General features: G+C 28.0%; 1 protein-coding gene across 2 annotated transcripts; it reads right to left on the bottom strand.

Moving 5' to 3' along the window:
- Window positions 1-882: 882 nt before the first annotated feature.
- On the bottom strand, window positions 883-21,465 carry LOC126908122 (proclotting enzyme-like). Of its 2 annotated transcripts, none has more exons than XM_050690009.1 (9): window positions 21,271-21,465; window positions 12,389-12,463; window positions 6,529-6,902; window positions 4,597-4,880; window positions 2,804-3,000; window positions 2,007-2,199; window positions 1,667-1,944; window positions 1,464-1,603; window positions 883-1,364 (listed from the first exon to the last, which is right to left on the bottom strand). In XM_050690009.1, exons 1-9 carry the CDS (start codon window positions 21,299-21,301, stop codon window positions 1,209-1,211), a joined length of 1,728 nt encoding a protein of 575 aa, XP_050545966.1. In that variant the 5' UTR covers window positions 21,302-21,465; the 3' UTR covers window positions 883-1,208. The 2 variants fall into 2 exon arrangements, with proteins under 2 accessions (XP_050545966.1, XP_050545965.1); XM_050690008.1 differs by having other exon boundaries at window positions 887-1,364; window positions 4,597-4,888; window positions 6,525-6,902; window positions 21,271-21,464.
- Between the last annotated feature and the right edge of the window lie 292 nt (window positions 21,466-21,757).

Raw genomic sequence — 21,757 nt, 5'->3', positions numbered from 1 at the left:
ATTTATCGTTGATACGTTCTAAAAGTTTGCAATTATTTAGCACCAATAAGCATTTTACAAATATTTAAGTAATTAAGTGCAACATGTATTTTAATTAAATTATTGTTTTAACGTCATTATTCTTCATAGAAAAATTCAAGTATATAAATAAAAAATGAAAACCTAGAGTATAAAATATAATATTATTACGCCACAATTTTTTTTTTTAATATGTACTGATTTACACTATTTAATTGTATATCTTTTTAATAATTTAGTTATAGATTCATTGAAATTAATAAAATTTTAGATTATAATAATTAATAATTGATTTTAATAATAATATACAAAAGTAGAATTTCGGACTCGCCAGATTATAACTGATAAACTATTTTTTTTTGTGTATAAAAAAAAAAAAAAGAGTTTAATTTAATTTAAAAAATATTCAACAAAAGGAATATTTCAGTATAATAATTATTTATTAAACAAAATTTAGCGAGGTCTTTGTATATTAATTTCTACATTTTATTCTGAAATATTTAATATTTATTCTTCAATACTTTGTATTAAAAAAAACGTTATTCACAAATAAAACTATTGTAAAAAAATTATTGTATTTAGTACATAATTTATTATAATTTACAAAAAATAGCATTATCCTAACATAATATTTAATAAAATTTATACATGCGTTTTGGTGAACCAAAATTATTTAGTTAATTTAGATCCTTTCACTTTAAATAATAATTATATAATAATATATAATATTTTACAATTGAAAATAAAAAAATGTAATATTATATCTAATATATGATACTTAAAAGCCTAATAGTCTTGCTTACCATTCAAAATCATCAATAAATTATTATTACAAATTATAATATCAATGCAACAATTAGCTATTATAGTTTGACATATAATATTATGTTTTCTTTATAAATAATTTTTATTTACAGTGGTATATATACATATAATAATTATTATTTTTTATTATATTATACATAGAAGTGAAAAATTATGTTAATAATGGGACCTATATAATTTCACAAAATTGAGATGTCACTTTAAATAATAATATAAAAACAATCTTTCGGTAATTACAAATATCGCTAAAATTACACATGTACTCATAATCAATAAAATGTGTACGTTTTGAGTCACGACTTATTGTAACGATCTTTAAATTTTGCTCCTACTTTACTTCTGAACAGATGTAAAGTTGAAGGTAACTATATAACATTCTCGTTGATCCAGTCTATGTATCGAGAAACTCTTGTATACACACCGGGATATCCAGGCTCACCGCATTTATTACCAAAAGATACTATACCGATTTGAATCCATCTACCATCTTTTTTTAACATTAGTGGACCTCCAGAATCACCCTAAAATCAAATGTAATATTTCAATACATTTTATTTGTTAATTAATGTACGATAAACTAACTACTAATGTATTTATCTAAACAATATTTTGAATTTTACCTGACAAGCATCTTTGCCTCCTTCTTTAAGACCTGCACATATAAAGTCTTCGTTAATCGGTTGGAAGTAAGTTCTATCACAGTCACTATTATGCCACACAGGTAGTTCCACTTGTCTTTGTACAGTACTTTCTTTACCACCTGAGACAATACGAAAATGTTTAAAATTGATCGATTTTTTTACTAAAATGTTCTGGATATTACCGTAGTACGTTGTGCCCCATCCTACGACAGTTGGAACTTGACCTACAAACGTTTCAGACCTTGCGCTCTTTGGTGGCAAACATAACGGTATAACGTATTTGCTGCGTTTCACTGGTCTATCCAACACTAGGATAGCAATGTCGTTGTAAAATCCTACCCTTGAGAACTTTTTATGTCCCCTTACTTCGACCACGTGATATGTTTCGGGGGATGAAGGTTCATCGTCCCTTCGAAGATCTACGTCGCCCAATCTCACAGTAAATTGTCTGGCATTAAATCTAATAAACATAAAATTACGTTATAAAATAAATAATAAGTACTCCATCATTATTATAATCACGGTAATTGTCTATTGTCTCTTGTACAATGAGCAGCTGTAAGGATATGCCTGGGACCTATGAGGGAACCTCCACACCAAAATTCTGTTCTTCTAGTCCCGTGCAAAAATATAGCAGCCATCCATGGCCATCGCCCGGGTAAAGCTTCGTCTCCACCGACAACTCGGTATTTTGGCACTTCCGGTCGTCCACATTCTATGATAAGAGATAACATAGGTTAATNTCCACATTCTATGATAAGAGATAACATAGGTTAATATTATATTTTATTGAGTATAATTGATTCCAAAATCAGTTCAATAAAATTTAGTATACATTCAGTGATTCCAATATTTATATGCATTAATTCCAAAGTAGACTGTTTAATGTATATTATTTATGCTAAATTTCATCAGTTATCTAATTTCCAACAGAATTCCAATTATAATATAATTGTAAAACTCAAAAATTGTGAACAATTAACGCCTAAGCAAAACCGGTAACATCTTGTAAAGATACCGCCTTTTACGAACCAGAAAAACGTGATTGGCAATACCGTGTCAAATTTGAAAGAGGTTAACGGTGGCAACACAACCAAATGGTACTTAGTATTGTATATTAGTGTACGTTTTCCTTCGCATGCACGATATTTAATTGTCATTGTACGTTAAAAAATACCTCTATACATTGTAGTCTACACTATGTGACTTTCAAGTCTAAACAATAAATGGTTTTTATGTTTTGGAATGTTTTTTTACCAAACCATTAAATTTTAACTAAGTGAAAAATCGTGTTAATTGCAATGATGTATTTTATTTACCTCCTTCATCAAAAATGTTGTTGGTACCAGAGGTAAGTATTGGCGGTTTGGTGGTAGTCAATTGAACAGGAGCTTGGGTCGTTAGAGTAACAACAGTCGGTGGTGGGCGCGTAACAGCTATTGGCCGGTTATTTACCGGTGGTGGTCTAGTTGTAGATATCGATTCCGTGTTTATATTTTGTGGATTTTGAATAGATCTGAAAAAATATGTAAAGAACTTAAAAAAATGGAGTCGTGTACCGACCGAATTAAAAAACAGTAAATATGGATTTCTGTCATTAAATAATAAAATTTAGAGCAAAAAAAAAAATTGTTTTAAATTTGTTCATTGAAGTTGATTTTTAAAAGTTCAATTCGGGTTACAAAATTTCAAATGAAATAATTGTTTAAACCATAAAACCAGTGCACTTTCATTATTTCCCACCGCGACGAGTTCGTGGCTAAATACTATCTGCAAATACTTTTTTCCATTTTTGGCAAACTACCGCAAAATTACAATCGATAAAACATTAAAATGATAAATATTTTATGACATATTTATAAAAAAGCAGAATTTCTCTATGCGAAATTAGGTGTCCATTGGACGAAATATTATATCACGCATACAAAATTGGTAGAATTCCATAACGTTATTGTTCTTAATTTATTATTGAACATCAAGTTGACTGCGGAACGGATTAAAGAATTTTCTTTTGACACGAGATGCATGTAACAGCTAGTAGAGTAGAAAAAAATGGTTTTGACACTAAAAAACGACTGCGGAAGTGCGTTGTTATTTTGTGTTGAACTACTTTGCATTAACATATTATACATGGGTACAATAAATTTTAAAATGAGAGTTTCACTTGCACTTCTCACAAAAGATACTCGTCGAATTATCATAGTAAGTCGTTTTTTCCATTTTTGAAAACCTGTCATTTTGAATAGGACGTGGTAATATATGCAACCGACGGAGTCTTTGCGTGAAAATCAAAAGTGAAAATCGATGTTTGATTAGGCGATTGCTCAAGCAGATGTAATCAACAAACGAAAGACCAAGTGATCGGGTTAAATAGAGCGCAAAAAAGCGGTTAAAACCGAAAGGGACTACACGATTTTTCGGCGGATGTCATTGTCTAGGTTTTACCTTCTCCTCTCGTGATTTACACGTGTTTATTAAATCACGATTAGTTCAAAATGATTGTAGATATACTGCGCACAACTAATAATGCAGCATGGGTTATGGCGAGACCGACAAGGTCATTGGCAATTAAGTTTAACGTTCGAGTAAAGCAAGTGGATAAGACAGTGGTGTAAACAATACAATATTATGTGAACGCTAGAGATAGTATGAAAACACTTTTTGCTTTATATTTTACATTACTTTCTATTGTACGCTATGTTATAACGGTACTCTCGCAAAATATTGACGTGATGATTTCCAAAAAAATAAAAAATAATAGTAATCAAAAGCTGAACAGTCAACGAGCATGTTGGCTAATCTTTTTGGAGTTGTTAGTGAATGTCTGAGATAAATAACTATGAGACGTGTCAAGAAACTTGATACGTTTTCTCCGAATATTCGTTATAAAAATACATTTTCAAAAATATTTGTTTACTATCGGTGAACTTATTTTAAAATTGTTCAGTTAATTCTCTTTTAAGTCACGACATTAAATGTGAATCAAATCTTAATGCACCTCCAAGTGTAGTAGTTTCTAACTCTTGTACTGAGTAACTGACGATGTACGAGTATGATATTTCTTGGTTATTGAAGTTTTATTAAGAGTAATATCATTGATTAAAAAACTCACTGTTCAGATGACTTTCTTGGACAGCACACGCCAGGCACAAAAAGATTTTTGAAGCATATCGACTGTCTTAGTTGGCCAAGGTTGAGCAAAAGTTGTGGACAATTACTCAGGTCTTCACAATTTCCCTGAGAACCGTCCGGTGTAGTACATGGCCTATTGTCCTGAGCGACCACCTTGCCTGACCCAAGACTAACCAAAGGTTTCACTACCATGTCAGTCACGTTTCGACCAAGTACGTTCTTGCTAATGGTAAATATGGCAGATGGCAAATCACCACCTGGTTTCTGTAAACCTTTTTTTTCATTAGTACATGACCACACAAAAGTAATATTACATATATTCAATAGATTAAATTTTTAGAATATAAAATATAATTTTGATATTATTTCACTATGGATAATTAAACAATAATAATATATTAAAAAAGTAATAATAATAAAAAATAGAAAAAGATGTTTCTTTGATAAATTGTTGAAGAAAATAAAGAATTTTCTAATTAAGAATTTCTCTCATCCAATTCAAATCTGTGTTTCATTGCCAATTATGCGAGTTCATCACATTTTTGTATTTTTTAAACATACGAAGTATGGCTTATGCAACTACAAGTATTATATTTATATATAATAGTCATAACCAAGACATGGAATTTTAACGTAAAGTTATATTTACATTGTGATTCAATACATATTCGTATTTGAATATCTTTGTATTAAATACAAAATCTTTAGTTATATACTTTTTTATATTTCATCATTTTTTAATAAATCCATATATTTAAGATTTTGGCACTTATTTAGACGAATTCTAAAAACTATATCATTTTTACTTTACACATATTTATTTGACGACTTTTATTATTTTATTTGTAATAAATTCACAGACAGATTAGTATGATATTAAAATGTACTTTGTACTTTAATGTAATTAAAGTTTAACACCCAAAAATAATACAATGTTAGAAAATACATATAAATACATACTTATGAACTAAAAGAAATCTTAAAGAATATATGGAAATTTTATTCAAACATTTTATGACGAAAATTTTGTATTTTACAAAAAAGTAATTTCAAGAAAAGTAAATCAAAAATACATTTTTATAATCTAAACAGGATTTTATAAACGAATCATTTTTATTATTTTTAATAAAACAATTTATATAATTTGTGTACACTAATTAAAAGTGTATTATATTATTGCGCAAATTTATATTAGGCGCATTATTATGTCCATGTTTTNATTTTTATTATTTTTAATAAAACAATTTATATAATTTGTGTACACTAATTAAAAGTGTATTTTTTAGAACTTAAAGTTCCGTGCTTGGTCATTACATATTATTACAGTAATAATTATGTATTATAATATAATAACTAATGTCATTGTGTATTTCAAACACAATCACTCTAACTTAAAATTTTCTTTTTTAATAAAAATTGTAGAACAAGTAGCAAATGTCTTAGAAAATTTTTAGACAATCATGTTTTAATAAGAGTTACTACTTACTCGCGCGCCACTAATTATTAACTTGCACTATTAGAAGTATGTATTTGCGTGCAAGTGCAATGATTTTGTGAATTTATAAAAATAGTAGAAAAAGTTCAATTGTGTAAAAAATAATGTCAACTAAAAACCATATTTGTATAAGTACGACAATACCGAAATTTTAATACTAACATTGGGTAAATATCATGAACGAGTACAATTCATTAGCGTATTTTACATGGGAGCTTGTTTATAAATGTCAATGTCTAATATTTTTATCTAATTATTAAACTGCTTAAAAAAATTAATGATAAGTAAATAAAATTACTAAAATTAAAAAAATTCTAATTATTATTGTAAATATATTAAGAGTAAAGTCATTTTTTATTTTTATTAATTTTCGTAGATATTATTATATCTCTTTCCTATAAAGATGTACTTACTTACTGGATAGGACTGCAACGGGCTGTCGACTCGGTCATCTGTCGTACCTCTGGTGTAGTTGACTAAATACCTACCAACTGTATTGATGGCGCCTAGTGTTTCAGAGATTTTAGCTATGGCCTGTGGTGACAAATATCGTGCTTCTTCCGAACCGACGGATGGGTATTCAGGATTTTCATTTGGAATATTATCTTGAAATTCTGATGGTAACTTAGCACGTCTGCTTGACTTTGCATGTCTACTCTCAGGGTATATAAACTTTCCATCGTCTTCCTTGACTTCGCTTGAAGGAAATCTAAAGGTTTCAGGTGAGTAGGACGTTTGCCTTTGTGGCCGACTGTAATAATATTGCTGACGACTGGAAGTAAATTCGTACTCTGAAATAATAACAGTTTTGTAGTTAATATAAAAAATTTTAAAATCATACTAAATGGAGTCGAACAATTAAAGAAAAAACTGAAACTCAATCAAATCGTACGAGCTTTAATATCCTCAAATTAAACAATCTAAACAATGTTAAAGTTTTCTAGAAAATCCGATGGTTTTACCCTCTCCATCTACAATTCTTAATCTCTTTATTACTCTCAAAATACAATATCAGTTATTTAATCATTTCTTTTATACATATTATTATCTTTTTGTTCAACTACATCACTTTTACAACTATAAGTTATATAAATAATGACTAAGATGTAACAAACAACAGTTATTACCACCCATTCGTTTAATACAATATAAATATTCCAGATTATTTTTAAACATATTTTTCAACTTAATTCTTGAGCATACTAACTTAGTGTCTTTATAATTATCCATACTTATAATTGCATATATTCTAAGAAAATGACACATTCATTTTATTTAATACTAGTTATTGACCAGTAATATTTCACTTAATCTGTTATCTATCTAAAATAATAAAAATAATTAAAAATTCTCATTTAACTTTTTAAAGTTACCCTTTAATCATACAATTATAAGTATCATTTCCTTACAATATACTTGATATTTACTAAGATTCATAAAAATAAATACAATTTTAATCTGTACATTTTTATGAAAAAAAAAACATTGATGCAAAAATAGGTGGTAGTGTTTTTAATAAATCACACTAAATAGTATGATATAATTTATTTCAAGTTGCTAAATTTTACTTTATTAGTTTAGGTGTAATTATCAGGGACTGAAATAGAACCTAAAAAACCGATTCTTGATTTAGAAACTATTTAATATTTAAATGCTTAACTGAAAGAGCAATTTTTATTTTCAGATAAACATATTTATGGAATAACTTTTATCATACCATCAAGGTAATATCATAGTAAATTAACATTTAACTAATATATTTATATATTAATTATTTATATATATAACATGTCTAAAGAGTTTTTTTACCCAGATAATTTGTTTCATTGCAAAAAATTTAATTAGATATTTCGGAGACATCGAGTTATTTTTTTTAATTCAAATAACTATTTATAGTTTATATAAATATGTATAAGTTAATTACGATATTCACAAAATAATAACAAAATGAGCGATATTCTATATCTATAAAACATGTTAATTACTTCATCAATAATATGATATAACATTTTTAAAAACTACGTTTATGTAAATTGCAGGATAATTTAGTTTGCATAATTCACATTTGTATAAATTTCATTTTTTTTATTTTTAAGACAATAATTTTGTAACAATTAGATAACTGTATGGAACAATAATTGCTAAATTCTTGTTAAGGTTGTGAAAATTTGTCACGTAGTATTACATCAGTTATACTAACTCTATTGTTGTATAAAGCTAAATCTCACTAAAACGTTCTAAGAAAACATGTAATTAATAGTTTTTTTCTAATACATGTTTGATTTTTGACAACCATGCTAATATTTGTTATAATTTACAATAATTTTTATAATGGACACTAATAATTTCAGTTTTATGAACTGCATTTTAGCGTTAGATGTTTATTACGAATCAATTTTAATTTTTTTTTAAATTAATTTTTTAATTTCTAAGGCGGAAATTAGAAATTATGTAAACAAACTTAATTTTCTATAGTTAGGAAACAAATAATTGGACTAGTAAATATATTTTATAATAAAATTTAAAATTAATCAAATATAATCTATTTATTATGGTTTTCTGCAATTATCTGGTAATTTTAGAGAATATAGTGACATTGTTTTGAATAACATAAAATATTTAATTTTCTTATTTATTGTAAAATATTTTAAACAGAATCTTTATAAATGGGATCAGAAAAACCCTTAGTATAGAATCACAGTTTGGAGTAAAATAATTTGCAAAATCAATGGAGTCACCGATAGAAAATAAAATTTGAAATCAGTGACTGGTTACCGTAGATACATCTTTATCATTTAACAATCATACTCATAACATTGCAAAATGAGAATATTGACTTGTACTCAAATAACCCTATAGAAATATCATTGAGAACTATAAAATTTAATCGGTATTTAAGATAATGCTTTCAAGGACCTCCTTATAAAGATTGTGACAATATTTAATACTCAGCACCATGTGGTTAACATAAATTCCAGTTTAATAGATTTTTATGATGAAGAAAATCATCCATAGACTATCAGCTCTATAATAAACAAGACTTATGTATCGATACAAAGTAATATAATCTTATTACAGTTTTAATAAAAATTATCGCTATTATTTATTTTTTTTTGAAAAAAAAAAAAATTAAAGTATACATTATAGTATTTTATGGTAAACTGTAATAATTTTTAATAGTATATAACTAAATGAAATGTATGATTTTCTTGTGTTCAATTGAGAATTAACTTTCACATTAGACGTTAACTTATTATGGGGCAACTTAAGTGAGTAAGTACTATTAGGTTAGTAATGGAGATACATTTTTAAACTTATATTAAGCATGCCGATATTTGTACTTAAAAAAAATATGTCCGAATTTTCACATACACATACTGGAATTTTTTAACGCATACAATATATGGAAAAATTTTCAAGAACTATCTATTAAGTATTGTTTAATTTTGGTAATTCGTAGTTAAATTCATTATTAATTAATAACGAATTTTCAACATATTCCTAGAAAACAAAAATATATAATTTCCTAAATATTTGGAGGCTGATTAAATATTTAGGGAGTCTTCGTCTGCTTTCCTATATCTTTTTGTCATCGCTGTTAATTATAAAATGTTAAAAAGAAAATTCAAAATAATGATTTTTCCGGTTAAGGCAGTTTATATTAACACTTGTTAATCGAAAGATATAAAGTTTTTATTAGATGTACCACATAAACCTTTTTGTACCAAGTACAACTTACAGTAAAACTTAAAAAAAAACTTTACTAAAATCCGCAATGTTTACTCATAAAAACTTTCACTAGCCTATCACATCCTAGGCGTGACATTAACGTTTACCTTCAAAACAAAAGTATAGATAAGTGACTAATACTAATTAAGATTCACTGAGAATAATATTAAGTTACTTTTTTGTAAAAGTCCCGAACCTGTCTTATTTAGACATCAGAAATATCATCAAATCGATTGCCTGTTTAATGTTTTAATGTCATTTCAAACAAAAGTGTTAGACAAACGAATAAATATTAACTGTATTTTTATTTAAATCAATCTACGCTCTACGATAATATATATATATAAGAATACATCACTTTTACCAATAAAAATATAATTATTGTTAAGTTTAGAAATTGTGTTAATAGTGTTGGCGTATTCAGATACTATCCAACAGACGTTCATGATATGTGGTCGATTGTAGTTGTGTGTCAGGTCGTCAATTAATCATTACTAATACGTGTAAGATGTTCGTTTAGTGATTATCAAAAGCCAAACGCTACTGGTCATTCTCCAAAATATTAAATCAGAACCGGTTGTTGAAAATCATAACATTAAAACGATTTTTTTATCCCGGGCGGCACAATAATGTTTTGTACTATTAGTTTTTTAATCCGGATTGTTTTCATGATACAATATTTCTTTTTTATTAGGTATATTGCATTGAACTCGTGTAAGGATTAATAATGCATATTTAACGAGATAAATAGAAAAGTTACCATTGGCATCTTTGTAGCACAATTCACAAAATTCAAATATTGATATTAGAAAAAAATCATAATAAAATAAAGTTAGAACAAAAAATATAATCAAATATATTTAAACACATGTTATTTTCGAATGTTTTCCTGTTAATTTTGTTAAAAACCTATCTATTAACAAATTTTAATACTTAGAGCTAGTAATGAATCAATAGTAAATACTTACTGTATAAAGTTATTAAAACGCTTAATCGGAACATAAATTTTTCATAAAAACTTTATTTTTTACTACGAGAACTCTATTTTGGAGTAGAATAATCTATTTTAAGTCTAACAGTAGTTTTGAGCTTGAGTAAAAATACAATTAAATCACATAGTTTGATCTCTAATGACGCAATATTAAAATATTTTACAAAAAAACTGTACATCATTAATTAATATATCTTAGATTTTGCAAAAAATTTACATAACGAGCAAGCAAGGCTGGTACGAAAAAAATTATTTTTTACTAATTTTTATTGTTAACTGTTAACTTTGTTGTATATAGTGAAGTATATGTATTAATTTTTATAATTTCTATTCAAAAAATCTACACTTGTACGAGTTCACAAAATGAAATAAGTAAAATAAGCATTTAAAGTATTATATTTTAGGATTTAACCCGTCATTTTCAAACCTACACTTGTTATGTCAGTTTATGTGCAAATACTGCTAAATTATTATTTTACCTGAAGAGTGTGGGAAGTGGAAAATGTACCAACTGATTTTTTCGCCTACAGTACTCATGAACTTTTTCGAAATTTCTAAGAAACCTAATCGGAATTTATCTCAATATTATGATCAAAATATTTTTAAAAATGCATAATTTCTTTTGTTTTTTTATTTTTTAACCAATAATTTCGTTAATATAATTGTAAAACCACCTACGCTAACTGTTCACTTTCCATTTTGCTCACTCAGATCTTAATATCCGGTTGTGTGTGTGTGTGTGCTATACCGATGTTGTTGCCCGTCAGATATATCTATTTATAATATTAAGTTGAACCTGTACGTGTATTTAGAGTACAACCACCCGACCGATTTATTATCACTTAAAACGTATTACAGACATAGTCGACGTTGTAATATGTTTTAATGGAAACAAACAGACGGTGAGTATTTTAAATGTATATAGGTTGATAAGTATAAATTATGCTTAAATTATTGCACCTAACTTCTCGAGTTGGCACAGAGAAAGTTGAGCGACAACGCTGTAAAATAAAAAAAACATTGAAAACGCGACAGCGGTGTATGTAATATAATATGCTAAAATCTGACTCTAATTGTTTTCTCTTCTGTCTCTGGCGCATCGCTTTTAGTTCTTTCTACTAACCGTCTTCGCAGTCGACTCGGACATCACAAGTTACATAATGTCGTACACACATACTCCGTTCTCATACTCATCGATTGTGCAATATTTGCTCGACTATAAAAAAACCATTCTGGCATACGAACGCCTGCAACGCAATGACGATCACAGCCGGACAAGGCGTGGTATTGGGAAAAAATAAATAATATAAAAACTCCCTCCCGTCTATTCATTTTTCTCGGTAATAAACCAATTTTGCATACCGGAGAAAGTTTGGAGGTCGCGTTACGTAACTCGCTACAGTTTAGCCGCTCGTTTTTCCAAGTCGACCGATGCTAACAATGACCCCGTCGGCCGTCGTTTAATCATAACGCATTTGTTCATTGCACTCTCAGGTTTATATCAAAGTTCATCTAATTTTACAACAGAGTGATTCATTGGAAATATCGGTGACTTACCTTGTGGGTAACTTCCGCCGCTGCTGTAATACTGTTGTTGACGAACACCTTCTACCGCTAAGCAATAGAATATCCCTGAAAAATAATAAAAGAACCAAATTGTATTGTCGTTCAATTAGGAAAGTATATGTAAATTATTTATCAATGACACTTTGTACGCGATGCCGAATTATTACAACAATAATTAGCCGCCTACGGATGACACTGGTAAAATCCGATTCGTAATCTCAAATAACTGTTTGCAACATGTCAAGGAGATCTGTTTTGTAATGTTGAGAATATTTCAGTTTTCAAAACTAAACGTTTTTGTTCAGAGAAAAAAGAGTAAATTACTCAGTGGAGACAAATATTAAAACATGATGCTTTCTCGTCATTCAAACGTTATCGTTCATACGAAACTGTTTTAGTTTGATAATAACATGGTACTTATGCTTTTAGAGACCCGACACGCATCGTTAGGTCAAGTTTATGTAAATTTATTAGGCTCAGTAAAATTATTTTTAAATAATATTGTCATGATAATAGGTATTAACTTTTAAAAATGAAACAATTCAAACGTTCACTACGTGGGCTAAAGTAACGATTGTGACTTTTTTTTGTAATTTTTTTACCGGAAAAAGTTTTTATTTTATAGCCAAATGAGGCACTTCAACTGTAGTTCTACGGCATTATGTTATGTTAAAATATAAAATGTATATTTTACATTTTTATAACTGCAATATGTAAAATATAAATGATAAGCTAAATAATATAATGGAATTCGGTAAATTGTAGTAATTTTTGAGAGACTCACGATGTGTACACATAAAAATTCAGGAATTTATTTAGTTGCCAGGTAAAATATTGTATGAACATAAATATCCATATTTTAAATTCAAATTGATTTATTTGCAAGTGTAATGTATTGTTTCATCTATTATTTTTCTACACAACAAAGATAATTGAATAATCATAAGAAATGTATTGTGTACTAGGTTTGATGTTAAATTAAATGTATATTTTGGTATATTTGACGTAATATAAAATATTTTAAAGCTTTAATTATGTTTAACTGCCATTAGTCACTTAAAATTTTGTTAATTATAAGGTAAACATTTGTTCTAAATAATAAAATATGTTCAAATGTAAGTAAAACATAAACACACCATAGGTTTATTGGATGTTGATTAAAGCACATTCTATTTTCATTTAATGATACACATTTCTATACGATAAATGATACTTTTAAAACTTTAAAACAAACAATAGGCTTTGTTGTTAGTGTATTATTAATAGTATGTTTGAGCAAATATATGGAACATACTATAAATAGCATATGATTAATAACTTTTCAAAGTCTTATGCGTTGGAACGGGTATAAGTAATAGTGTCAAAGAGTAAAAAATGTTAATATTCCTTTGTTTTTTTGCCTAGATTGGGTACTTCAGTATCTATTTAACTACCATTAAAGTCTCCGTAATACAAACACAATAGTTATCATACAAATAAATAAAAAATAATGAGAAAAGTAAGCGTAAGCATTCTACTCCAGTGCAAATTGTGATAATTAAGTAAAATTGAAACGGTTAATATTTCTTTGTCATTGTTCGAACAAAATAGATAGTAAAATACGCATAAAATGTGGACTCTGTAGAAAAAACTAGTTTCTACGCACATCGATGAAAGTAAACTAATAACTTAATTTTACTACTCCAGTAAGTCTAAACGAAATAAGTAAGTAACATTGATGATGAGTCCCAATCAGCAGTGCCGATATTATATTATGCAATTTATGGAAGTGAACAAACCCGGGAAGGAGAATAATAGATTTACAAAGTATAATTACTATAATGAGCGTTTTGATGGATCACCCGAAAGTGCAATGGTTCGGTGAAAACACAAGTAACGCCTATGAGAACAACCGGGTAAACAATATCCGGGATAAGCGCCAGCCTAGTTCGGTCACTCATCTATAAGTTATGGCCGTGTTTCGCTGGGAGAGGGCGTTCGTTTTGGACGGCCGACTTGACCGCGAAAAAGAAAACAAACCGTTGTTATTGAGTGTTACAGTATTGTAAAAAATGATTGCCCGTCTCTATACTCCGTCCGACATCAAGGCCGTTCACGGATATTCGAAGGTCGTGACGTGACCAATATACACACACAGATATGCGGAAAGTGCAATCATAGCAACATCCGCTAAGGGCATTGTGGCCGCAGTCTTTAGATGTATTCTGTACGCATTTAATTGGGGACTTTACACAAAACAATGAAAGATATGTACAGTCGTAATTATAATTTTTGTTCATTTCTCCGTGTTATCAACCATCTATTTTTCAACATCGTACAAACATCTGTGCAACTATAAACGGTGAAAATATCCCTCGCGGGCTACAAATAGCCGGCCGCTAACACGTCTTCTCGTTTAAAGTTTATTTTATTTCTTTTTAATTTTTCTAGTGAACTTTGTCTACAAGCGTCGGAGGCAGCGCCTATAAACAAGATATGGCGACACTCGTTTATCTTTATAGTATAGCAGTGCATATCCAATCATTTTCTAACCACTTCGGGCTACTTGATATTAAACTGAAGTATTATTATAATCTTCAGCCGTACAAAATTAGTCTAAAACAACGTCGATCTGCCATAAACAATAATATTATTATAGGAATTAGTACACAAACAGATTTCTTTCGGCCAGTGTGTATAAACATAAATACTTAAATTATGCATCTGTTAGATGTATCGTTTGGCTGATTGTCACGTGTCGCTTTCACCGACAATCACAATAATATTATAATTTTAAATATAATTATTTAACACGATCAGAAATAATTATTTTAATGAATTGAATTTTACGGATGTGTTACAGCTTTACGTTGGATTCCAGAGAGTTAAGAAAAATGGCATGTAATCAAAGGTTCGAGGCGTTTAAAATCGTTCGTCTAATAGGTTAGAACTAAATAGATTGGTAAACCACAGATAAATTCTTTTGCTAATTTTGACAGTTGACAGTCTTCCACAGCTTTCTCAGTGGTTAAGATCAACAAGAAGAAAAGATTTTTCAGTGTTGTTAACTACCTAAAAGATAGCTTATTGTTTTTATTTTGAGGTAATTAGCTCTGGTAGATTTGCGGTACGCGGTCAAAAGCAGTAAAAATGAATTAAATTTATGAAAGTTGTCAATAATGCTTATCAAACGCATTAACAACGACAACGATCAATACATGCGACTTAAAAGTATTAATTATACTTAACGCATTTATAATGTACCAGGAAATTACCATTACATATGAGTCCAAGTACGGAAGTAATATACTAGTCCTCGTTGAACGTAACGTATTATATGAAGTTGTACGTACATAGAATATAAAACAATTGTTCAACCAAAATGTTTCTCTTTTTAAATGATTCAATTTATTTGAAAAATTCGTTTTTATTTGCATTAAAATTGTTGAAAACATTATAATTTTACGCAAAAGCATATGTGTCTTCTGAATAAAATTTAGTTAAGGGAAAGATAGTTTTTCCAGTTTCAAACAAATGCAGAATACAAATTATTTTGAAAATTTTTAAATTCTTATTAAGTGATCAAACTTCAAAAAACGTTTCATTTCATTTTTTTTGTTGACGTTCATTTACTATTTCAGTGCTTATCATAACATATTTTTATATTTAGAATAATAAACATAATCGAATATGAAAACCAATTCAACAAATTAAATATAAACTTCCGAGGAAAATAAAGATCAAAATATTATAAATTTATGGTGCCAAACATAAATCATTTAAACGAAAAATATAAATTAAGAAGAAAACTACTTGGAGTACTAGATGAAGTAAGAATTACTGAGCAATGAACTTTTTGATATGACCCTGGTAGATAATCGTTTTAAAGACTTACACGTCATAAGTTTATAATTTATTAGATGTAACATAATAATAATGGTATCAACCGGAATGATAATAATTATTATCCAATACANGGTATCAACCGGAATGGTAATAATTATTATCCAATACACTTTCTCATTGTACGTGTTATGATTTTTTGGTAATAAAAAACCCGGAGGTCACTCTTGTATTGTATACACTTGTAGTAAACATGACGTTTACTAAGAACTTTTTTAAAAATTCAAAGCAAGTATACCCCTCTTCTTTCCTTTAAGTCATCTCAGAGTCCATTCGAATTTAATGTCAGCATAAGTATTATAATTTTTAGATTGTGCAATTGGTAAATCATAATATGCATGCTAATTAATAACAATGCTGCAAGTTTCACCTGTGACACAATGATATTCATCGAACATCGGGGTCAAGTTGATTTTGATTTGATCATTATTACGTTTTCTATTGTCTACATTTTAACCTCCCACTTGTTTTTTTTAAAAGGCACTTATCATAAACTCTGAATAGATAATTATAATAATAATAACTTCTAACATTGTTCATTTATTTACTGAAACCATTTAGAAAAATATTATTTTATAATTTCTTGGAAATTTTTTTGACTTGATGTCATTAATTGACAGTCAGGTCGATTTTAGATGACAACACAGTTACATGAAGTCTTGAAACTCATAAAAGAATATACGTATGCTTAGATTTATTGTCTTGTGTCCGGCTTTCGCCTGAAAACAAAAAGACTGCGACTGTGACCATTAAATACGGTATAAAAGGACCTATGGAAAAAATAATGGTCGTAATAACAGAAAAGTGGGTCGATTATTACCGTTCAGCCGTTGCTTAAATACTCAAACTCTTGAACCTGTGACAAATAAAATTTTTTTCAAAATTAATTATTCTTGTGAAGTTTTATTAAGTTTTTGTTGATAACCTTGACTTGCAGAATACATCGACTTAGTCTAGACGAATCAAATGTTATATGTTATATTAAAATTTATAGTTACAAGAAGATATTAACAAAAGTATTCTTCACAAAATCACGACTTAACAGTTTTTATGTGTTATATTCAATCTGTAAATGTTTAGCTTAATACATAATATTATTAATATAATAATATATTATTGAGTTTAAACGCCTTTGAAAAAAAAAACATTAAACATTGACATTAAAGATAATTAATGCGTTAATTATTTAATGTAATCAATATAAAACGAGGAAATAGTTTCAGTGTTTAACAATTTAAAAACTAATTTTAGTTTCTTCACACATGTGTAATTCTATTATACTAGTAATTAATTGCAATTCTACGCTTGGTAGGAGTAAAAATTTTTCCTTCGAAGTAAAAAAACCTTTGCTATAGGAGTACGTTACAACACAAGTGATATGACTGCAGTTAAATTAATCAGTATAACGTTTCTTACCCTTTGGTCATCAGATTATTACTCTTTTTCAAAAAGAAATAATTAAAAAAACCGAACATTGTAAACACATTAAGAAACTGCTATCTAATTATATAACCGAATAAAACGATTTTTTAAAAAAAGTATCTTGTATGATGGACAGCTGCTATTCAATAAAANAGTATCTTGTATGATGGACAGGTGCTATTCAATAAATGCTTTAAAAGACAATGAATTTAATAAAAAAAGTGTAATTTTTTATAAAAATGAAATATTAGTAAGAAATATAAAAAAACAATGAATTGAAATAGTTTTTCTTTAAATTTAAACGTCAGGAGAATTATTTTTTGCTACATGATCCAGAATTTAATAACTGGACATGATTAATCATTGTTTTTGGAACTACATGAGCTAAATCAAAGCGAAAAAAAAATGCAATAACTTTCCGTCAATCTTGAATGGTTTTTGAAAATTGATTGTTTTGTATAGCTAACATACAAGCTTTACAGTTTTACATAACGGTCCTAATGTGTTCGTGACAGTGTCATAGACGTTTCCCATCTTTTTCCGATAAGGAACTATTAAAAAGACTATATTTTCCCATTTAATATTCCGTACTTTAACGGAAAGATCCGACCGAATAGAACAGTTCACGTTTCTATGTGATTGCAGTGGTGCGCGACCATAATGATCAAAAATTAACTCTTTATGTGGATCCCAACGAGCCGTGTCATAACGATGTTTTACTATTTATTCGATGGTTTACATTTTGTGCATTAAACGTAACTAATTACATTTTTGTGACATGTGACTCATTCTGGAGAAGAAAGAAAGGCGTAGACACTTAAAACATTATTGTCTGTTTCTGAAGGTTTTAAAATATAATCGTATCACCTATAACATACTTGAAGATAGTGCTCTATATGCTTTATGAACGTTATTTTTCATTACTTAAGTAAAAAAATATTTATAATTGATAATTTGAAAAGTTCAAACAAATATTTTGATTCGGGATCTCAACTTTTATTTATATTTCAGCGCCGTTAAGTTATTAATTGCGTGTTTGCATACACGCAATACATAAAGATATTAGTCCCCAATAATTAAAAAACATTATATATATTTGAATATGTTAAAGCTTTTATGGATTGTTATATTGTAAATATTCTATACAATACATGTACAATATTTACAGACATGAATAATTGTGGATATTTAAAAAATTTTATACATTTTTATATAAAAAAAAATTTTAGGGTCAGGTAAAAATAAATTTAGCACACTCAAAATTTTACTATAGTTTCGCCTATAATTAGGAGACCCTTTATATTAATGATATTTCTTCCATACAAGAAGACCATATTTGTCAATAATCATCCCAAAAGAGGATATAGGGAGATGCTATGATCTATTTATATTTAATCATTTTAGTCAGTATTAAATAAACAAATATTTAAAAATTAGTACATCTTAGGCCCTTGAACTGAATGAATTATCTAGTCCAAATATCAATATCGTTGATATTTAATATTGCTTTTGTTAAAAAACATAATCTATATTTTGTTTATGTTTTCAATCGTTTTATCAATCCAAGTATTAAATTCTTGACTGTGTTTATGGTTGAATACATCGTTAATATTTGATCGTTGATCAAATGGACCAGAACTAGGTAGTTTACGATTAGTACACTCGTGAGTCGTGAAGAATTTATTTTATTCAATTAAATATGTCAGCAGATCAATGAGACATTAAATATCAAACAGTATCTATGTTAATATTGGCACAATGTATTACTGTGTGGATATATTTTTTATGTATTAAAACTATCAATATGATTTACTTGCTAAATATTTCATTTAAAACGATTCAATAAATTACTGATTGATGTAGTTATGTTTTATGTATTTTATCATAACCTGTCATGTTATGCACAAGTGAAAATAATAATATTACAAAACAAACTATATAAACATGATAGATAAAATGAGTTAATTGTCTATTACCATAGAAATAACAAATTATTTTTTATTGAACACCTACTGCTAAAATATTTAAGTAGATAGTGAGCGTGCATATTGTTAGAAAATTACTTAATTTGTTGTTTCAAGTGAAACTCGTTTAACTTGTTATTATAGACGATAAACTTTGATAGTACAAAAACTAAATATTGATCTTAAAATTTAAAAGTTAAATTTACATAATGAAGAAGATAAATACAAATATTTTAAGTGTGTTAGAAGATGTGAAATAATAATACTCAGAGAAACTGTTATCGTAAAAAAAAATTTCTGTACTGTTTTCTTTTTTATGTTCAAAACTTGTATCATTGTAAAATCAGTTATTTTTAGTTTACATTGAACTTACTCTTAATTAAGTACGCTTTTACTAGAATACAAAAATGATTTAAATAAGAGTTATTTGTACAGATTTAAATTTTTATGAAATATTAAATTTTTTCCGTTTTAAAAACTTTTTGTGAATTTTGTACAAAATGATGTAATAATTATAACTTAAGTTAACTAAAAATTAAGGCGATTCAAAATTATTATTTTTCGATTAAAGACGATATATATCGATTAATTATATTAATTAATTATTAATATACAATGGTGATTTTAATTATTTACTATAAAGTTAATATTTTGTATTCCATTTTTGAGCAACTAAAATTTCATAATTTTATTTCAGTTAAGATTGGAAAACAAATTATAAAAAGGTTCAATAAATAATTTGTTTTCCAATCTGTTCAATGTCTGTTGTAGAATTTCCTAGATTGAATTTGTGTGTAAAGAAGAGTTAGGTTACAAAATATCATTTTCACTTGACTGGACTTTTTTTGTACTAAAGAAACTTTACGCTATTTTAAAGGTTATTAATAATATTATTACCATTACCAGAACTATATGCATGGTAAATTTTGTNGACGGGCCTTTTTTTGTACTAAAGAAACTTTACGCTATTTTAAAGGTTATTAACCATTACCAGAACTGTGAATTATATGCATGGTAAATTTTGTTAAGTTAATCCAGACATACAATCAACTAATACAAATGTTTATTAATTGTCTAGAAAATTTAGTAATGTTTTTTTCTAATGTTATAGTTTTAGAAGGGTTAATTCCCATCAAAACGAAAAATATTTCTGCGTTACTTACTACGACAGTTACACAAATTTGGGACCCTTTAAAATGGATCAAGCAAACATTATAATTGTATATAATTTACAGCCCTGAATAATACCCACTATTATTATTAATATTACTATATTTTCAATGTCTAATTTTATATGTGTCGTTATTTACTTTAAAATATATATATAAAAAAAATTAAAGTTTCATCTTGTACTTTGTCTCTTATGTAAGATTTTTAATGACCTTAATGAATTTTGAAAGATAAGTGGATGTCCTACCGAACGTTAAAACGTCTATGATATTAATTATTTTATGAACTCATTTTGGTTTTTGGTCTAAATAGTATGATGTCTCACATTTTAAGTCTTATATTGGTCTTACAGTATAGAATTTCTATTTTTAAAACTAAAGTTTGAAATGAGAAAAGTTTTCAAAATAGATGTTAAAATTATTAATGTCTACTAACCTAGTAGTATAGGGGTGCATCTCGACCACATGATCCAAACGTATCCTCGGTTGAGTTTTGCTGATGGTACTGACCATTAACAACGCACATTACCAAACGCGAACCGAAGCGAACCGTAAGTATTTCGGGGCTCGCGGATACTGCAGTGGTGTTAGTGCGGTACGAAGTCAGGCCTTGGTCGACTCTGCCGCCAAGTCGTGGGAGTACCGCGCGGTTACCATTTAGTTAGTATAGTTGTCGGCATGGCATGGAGGAGGTGGTTCGTTGGGCAACGAGAGATGGAAAGAAGAAAGAAAGAGAGACGGGACTCTCCCCGTTTGTGGCATGTCTGCTCAGAAGAAAGTGAATCCGTACACGACGACCGTGGGCAAGGACGCCTTAAGATGACGTCACATATACACCAACAGAAATTCAGATGTTATTTTTTATTATTACTGCTTTTAAACGTTCGCCTACGCCTAATCAAAAGTCGTGAAAATCTCTTAAA

The sequence above is a fragment of the Daktulosphaira vitifoliae genome, unplaced genomic scaffold (assembly GCF_025091365.1).
Source record: "Daktulosphaira vitifoliae isolate Bord-2020 unplaced genomic scaffold, ASM2509136v1 Scaffold_5, whole genome shotgun sequence".
In the NCBI taxonomy this organism is placed as follows: domain Eukaryota; kingdom Metazoa; phylum Arthropoda; class Insecta; order Hemiptera; family Phylloxeridae; genus Daktulosphaira; species Daktulosphaira vitifoliae.
The sequence above is the reverse complement of the archived record's forward strand: the minus strand, read 5'-3'. Positions and strand labels throughout refer to the sequence as shown.

Bases quoted from the DNA above. Each gene is read 5' to 3' on its own strand.
- LOC126908122 (XM_050690008.1), bottom strand. From the start codon at position 21,301: ATGTGGTCGAGATGCACCCCTATACTACTAG. The intron at 12,464-21,270 runs GTTAGTAGACAT...ATTATTTTTCAG, and splicing joins ATGCACCCCTATACTACTAG to GGATATTCTATTGCTTAGCG. The intron at 1,945-2,006 runs GTGATTATAATA...TATGTTTATTAG, and splicing joins AGAGACAATAGACAATTACC to ATTTAATGCCAGACAATTTA.